A 5,723-nucleotide genomic window follows, 5' to 3' on the forward strand; every position below is an offset into this window, starting at 1 on the left:
AACATCAGTGTCAATGAGGAATCTTTAATAGAAATGATCAGTGGCCACAAGAGGGCATCATTGCAATGTAAAGGGCAGTCGAAGCACGTTGAAGGTGCAGATGTAGGAGTGACCGCCTGCAGGCTATCAGTGATACTGCAACTTCAGACCAAACGTATTTCTTCCTATTCCTTCTGTATATTCTTAGGTGGAAAGTCTAGTCTTTATTAGATTTTTTAATCTTTAATTTAGTTTTCTCCAGTTCATATTTTCTGGATATGGTTTATACGCTTTCTAAATGTGTTTTGGACAAAAAGTCATGGTTTGATGTCAATATTAATACAATCTAATACATTTTAATAATAAAAAAAATATATAATATTTATACTTTTTAAATAATCAAGTTGCTGTATACACTACAGTTCAAAAACTTAAGGGTGAGTAAATTTTTTTCTTATTATTTTTTAAAAATGAATACATTTTATTCACCAAAGATTTTCCACCAATCTATCAAAAAAAAAAAAAAAAAAAAAAAAAAAAAAATATATATATATATATATATATATATATATATATATATATATATGTATCTTACTGACCCCAAACTCATTAATTTTCTTTTCTTTTCCAGTGTCTGATCCAGTGTTAATCCAGTGTTAATGATTACAAATATAAAACGTTATTCTATCAGTATATATAGTTACCGTATTTATATAGTGTGTGTGTGTGTTTTAAGTCTTGCCATGCTGTAGTCCTCCCAGTTTCTCTATAAGTTCAGTTGACAGAACACTGTTTTTTTTTTCCTTCTCTCTGTAATTCTCCTTTAAAAGCACTCTACAAATATATACAGCACTAATTCATCGTAATAAATCTGCTGTTTTGGCCACTTAGTGGGTCAAAGTTAATCGTAGTGAGCAATGTTTTTGGACTCTTTTTTGCCATTTCAGTTAAAATTCAGCTAAACGCTTGCCTAATGTCTGAGAGATTCATCTGAACATAATGCTCTCTCATGTCCCCGCTTAGATTACACACACACACACACACACACACGTCATAATTTGCACAAAATTAAATAGTAAAAACTTTACTGAACCGTTTAATTTTTTTTGCATCTGTGCATTTTTAATGATTTTTAAAACATTTACAACTATTAGAGACAAAATAGTTACAAACAGAATTGACCTGCAGTTTGCATTCGTTTCAAAATGTTACATAAATAAACTCATATTTATAAATATCTCTTTTATAAACATATAAATAGTTTTTAAAACATAAATACATTTATGCGAGAATGAAATACATGAATGTACAACAGCAGCAACAATATACAGCTTCTATCCACATCATCCGCCGTGTGTTTCTTTTCTTTTGCATGTATATGTTATTGAATTATTTCCTCTCGGTTGTGTGTTTCACTGTCCTCACAAATGGTTGTGGTAGTGGTTCGTACCATGAGTCTGATTCTCTAGGTTTCTCCTCAGAAGAAGAGCAACTGAGTCTGTTCTGTCCACAGTGAATGACGTCCGTGACTCGTTCTGAAATCAAGAGCACATTTGGTCACACAGTCCGATCCTCAAACTCAAACGAAACCTGTCCGCTCCATAGTTAGTTATCCACCACACTTACACACTCAGATCTGTTCAACCCACTGCACAGATCACATTGAGATGAACACAATAAAGCTCCATGCAATCATACAACAAATGCTATAATCTTATGTAAAGCCTTTTGCATATAAAAACTCATGATACTACATGATACATATGATATACATATACCGTTCTGTATGTATGGGCACAGAAAAGGTAATATGCAACACAAAATTGTATACCTATAGTAAAAATTAATAAATGCAATTAATTTGTTTGAATGAACCCCCCGCCCAAAAAATGCCTACAAATATCCAAGATTTAGATAGATAGATAGATAGATAGATAGATAGATAGATAGATAGATAGATAGATAGATAGATAGATAGATTAAAGAGTATATTAAAAAATATCAATGATTTTGACTATGTAGAATCTCCAGAAATAAAAAAGTGATAATTCAATAATATATATATATATATATATATATATATATATATATATATATATATATATAGTAATAAAAAAAATATTACCCTAAAATGTAGATACCTCTCAGAAATAATATTTACATATATTTACATTATATATAATAATTAATTTAATATTAACATTAGTTTAAAAATGTGCTTTTTTATATTTGAAAAACTAATTAAAAATGTAAAAAAGAGTTTACCCATAAAGAAAACAAACAAACAACAACAACAAAAACAATCATGACTTAGAACTTTCAGATCTAAATCTAAATGTATTTATTTATTTATTTAATATCTGTTAAGCTCTAAGTCATGATTGTTGTTGTTTTCTTTATGGGTAAACTCTTTGGAAATTTTTAATTAGTTTTTAAAAAATAAAAAAGCACACATTTTTTAAACTAATGTCAATATTTAATTAATTATTATATATAATGTAAATATATGTAAATATTATTTCTGAGAGATATCTACATTTTAGGGTAATATTATTTTTTATTTTTTACTATATATATATATATATATATATATATATATATATATATATATATATATATATATATATACACACGCGCACAAACACTTGTCTTATTAAATGTAATTCATATGAATATGTATTATTCATATTAAAGGATCTGGCGGGACACTCACCATGAGAGTTTATTGCCGGGCTGGTAATGAGAGGGTTGGCAGCCCATCCCGCTCATGGTTCCTATCCTGTCCATCTTGTGTCCGAAGCAGCCGCTCCGGGCCGTCGTTCCTCCCTTCTTAGATCCGGCTTTGAGTCTGCGTGAGCCGGGCTGGTCGTTCAGGATCCGAGCCCATGGTCCCTTGGCTCGGGTGTCCATGCGGAGGTCCCGGAGCAGACGGACTCGGTTCTCCATCCTCCTCTGGCTCTCATCGGACGCCAGGATCTCAGACAGATCCTCTCCCAACAGCATCCGCAGGGTCTACGGGACGGGACACATGATGCAGCACTTCAGAAACACTCTCAATACTCTCACCAGCCTCACAACTCAAAGTGCACTCTTACTACTCATGCGTGTCCTCCATTTCATTTACTAAACATCCTTTTTTTCTTTTCTTTTTTTTTGTCTATGTACACCGTAAAAATCTAATCTGGTACATAAGATATTTCAACCTGATCTGATTCTTAAAAAAATATGTTATCGATTTTAGGTTTTATTAATATTAAACAAGATTGCTGACTTGAATAAACTAGTCTCCACGTTTAGTTAACCTGACAAAAAAAATAAAATAAAAAAAATAAAAATAATAAAAAAAAAAACCCCGCGCGATCCGGTTTGAGCTCCTCGAGCAGGAACTTTAAACTCTTCCCCAAAGTTCCATTTCAGCCTAAAATGGTTCGTCAGCTTCTGAATCAATCTATTAATATCAACAGAGACCTGTCAAGTGTTTAAATGTTCCAGCTTCATTAACAGCTCGATCGCGTCCAGTGTGTAAATGCACTTCTTTGTCGTGTCTGAGAACGAGAAGCTGTTGACACATAAGCCTCAGAAATGAATGAATTAAAAGTTTTGCGCAAGTGTCCGAGTCTCCTGGAGCTCCTGCGCTCTAATGATGCTCTCAAATCGTGATGATGGGGAGGAGAAGGACACTGAAAGATGAACAGCAAAAAGTCCATTCTCTCATAGACTGCGCGCAACTGCGTATCCAAGCTTTTGCGCATCTTACCCAAGTTAAAATGATCTTATTATTAACTTTTATATATTAAACAGTGCATCATACATGCTTTCGGATTTGTTTCAGCCTGCTATATACAACACTAACTTTTTCAATTTGCTACATAGATGTCTAAATACGAAGCTCACCCTCTGTTCTGCCTGGGTTAGTGGTTTCGTCTCCGTGCTGACTGACAGAAGAGTCAGAATAAGTCCACACGCCAGCAGATGCGAGACGATCATCGTGATGCTGCTTCAGTGCGAACACGAGCACGACTGTATTCACTCCCACAGGTGTCGAGCTCAACTCTTTCTCAAGGCAATTTCGGCTCAGGGTTTTATAGTCGTTGTGACATCATAACCCCCCCCCCCCCATGGCTGCGTCATAGGTTACCGTTCATAATATCAATGACCAATAGGGTGTTTTTGTAGCTGATCAGAAGATATTTGTGCTGTAAGTTTAGTTTATTCATCGTTTGTCGTGACCACTTCAGTGTAAAGTGGGAAGTCAGAGAACAATAACCGCGAATCACCGGACTGCATCTCATTGGAGAGGTAAAATAAGTTACATTTGGTTTTAATCCCATATGCCGTCTAAAGTCCTGCAAATATAGAAACAACTTAACATTCTGATAGACAGAAGGAAAAAAAAACAGGTATTTGCATATTGGCATTATACACATGTATTTATGAAAACATTGTAAATTCGTTGTGAAAAATAATTATAATAATCTCAAATAAATAATACACTTATTCAAATTGCATTCATTACATATGCCATCTGTAACTGACACTAAAATGTCAGCTGGAGTTAAAAAATAACACATATTGATGAGTAAAATAGCGCATCTGTGCGTGTTCAGAGGAAGGCAGACGTGAGAAGCAGTTCCTGGCTCGTGACACTGTGTGGCAGTATATACTGAATCAAATGTGTTCAGCAGCAGAGACGGGATAATCGTTTACAAACGAGGATTTTAAAAACAGTTTTAATTACACGTCGAGATACTTCAAGATGAATTTGTTATTAAGCTTGAGAGAAGTTGACACACTAGCCCAAAATAAAAAGACAACAATTCTTTCTTTTTTTCTTTTTTTTGCTATCTCTCTTTTTTAGAATTGTTTTCATTTTTAAATGTAGCTAAAATACATTAAATAATGCACATGTGATGATGCATTTATGATGCATGACAATTTCCCCTCCCGATTGTTCACTTTAGGAGCAAGAAAACGTGCTCAGTGAAGATTTTCAAAGGCTAATGCTAATTGTGCAGCTCACTAGGGGTCCCTGATGTTAAGCTGTTGCACGCTGAAGGCATGGAAATGTACTTCAAAAGTATATTTACAAAAATCTGAGTTCAAACCATCTTTAATGGATCAGTTCACCCCAAAATGTCAATTAGCTGAAAATGTATTCATATTCAAGCCATCCAAGATGTAGGTGAGTTTGTTTCTTCATCAGATTTGCAGAAATGTAGCATTGCATCACTGTCTCACCAGTGGATCCTCTGCAGTGAATGGGTGCCGTCAGAATGAGAGTCCAAACAGCTGATAAAAACATCACAAGTGATCCACACCACTCCAGTCCATCAGTGAACATCCTGAGAAGACAAGACATGCATGTTTGTAAGAAACAAATCCATCATTAAGATGTTTATAATGCTGCTGGCTGAAGAAACTCATCTTGGATGGCCTAGCTGAAGGTGCGTACATTTTCAGCAAGTTTTCTATTTATTTATTTTTTGACAGTATTGGTCAATAAGCATAGATGATTGCAACTATCAGTTTTATATTAGATGTTATTGTTATAAAACGGAAAGGGAACAAAATATGACTTTTTAAGAACATGGTTGTTTCCTTTCATAAAATGGATCTAAAATGTGTGACCTTTCAAAAAGCATCAGCCTTATCCTTCAGACAATTCCCCAGATGCAAAAGGCAGTATAAAGGTTCTCTAACAGTCTTAAAATGGAAACACAAGATATCTGGTGGTCGTATTTAAC

At 34.2% G+C, this 5,723-nt stretch overlaps 1 protein-coding gene across 1 annotated transcript; it reads right to left on the bottom strand.

The window, feature by feature from the left end:
- Positions 1 to 1,090: 1,090 nt before the first annotated feature.
- On the bottom strand, positions 1,091 to 4,028 carry LOC113050047 (C-type natriuretic peptide 4-like). The gene is made up of 3 exons (XM_026212757.1): positions 3,874 to 4,028; positions 2,693 to 2,991; positions 1,091 to 1,514 (listed from the first exon to the last, which is right to left on the bottom strand). Coding segments are annotated over exons 1-3 (393 nt in total). The 5' UTR covers positions 3,967 to 4,028; the 3' UTR covers positions 1,091 to 1,513.
- Positions 4,029 to 5,723: the final 1,695 nt, after the last annotated feature.

The sequence above is a fragment of the Carassius auratus genome, chromosome 30, assembly GCF_003368295.1.
Source record: "Carassius auratus strain Wakin chromosome 30, ASM336829v1, whole genome shotgun sequence".
NCBI lineage: Eukaryota > Metazoa > Chordata > Actinopteri > Cypriniformes > Cyprinidae > Carassius > Carassius auratus.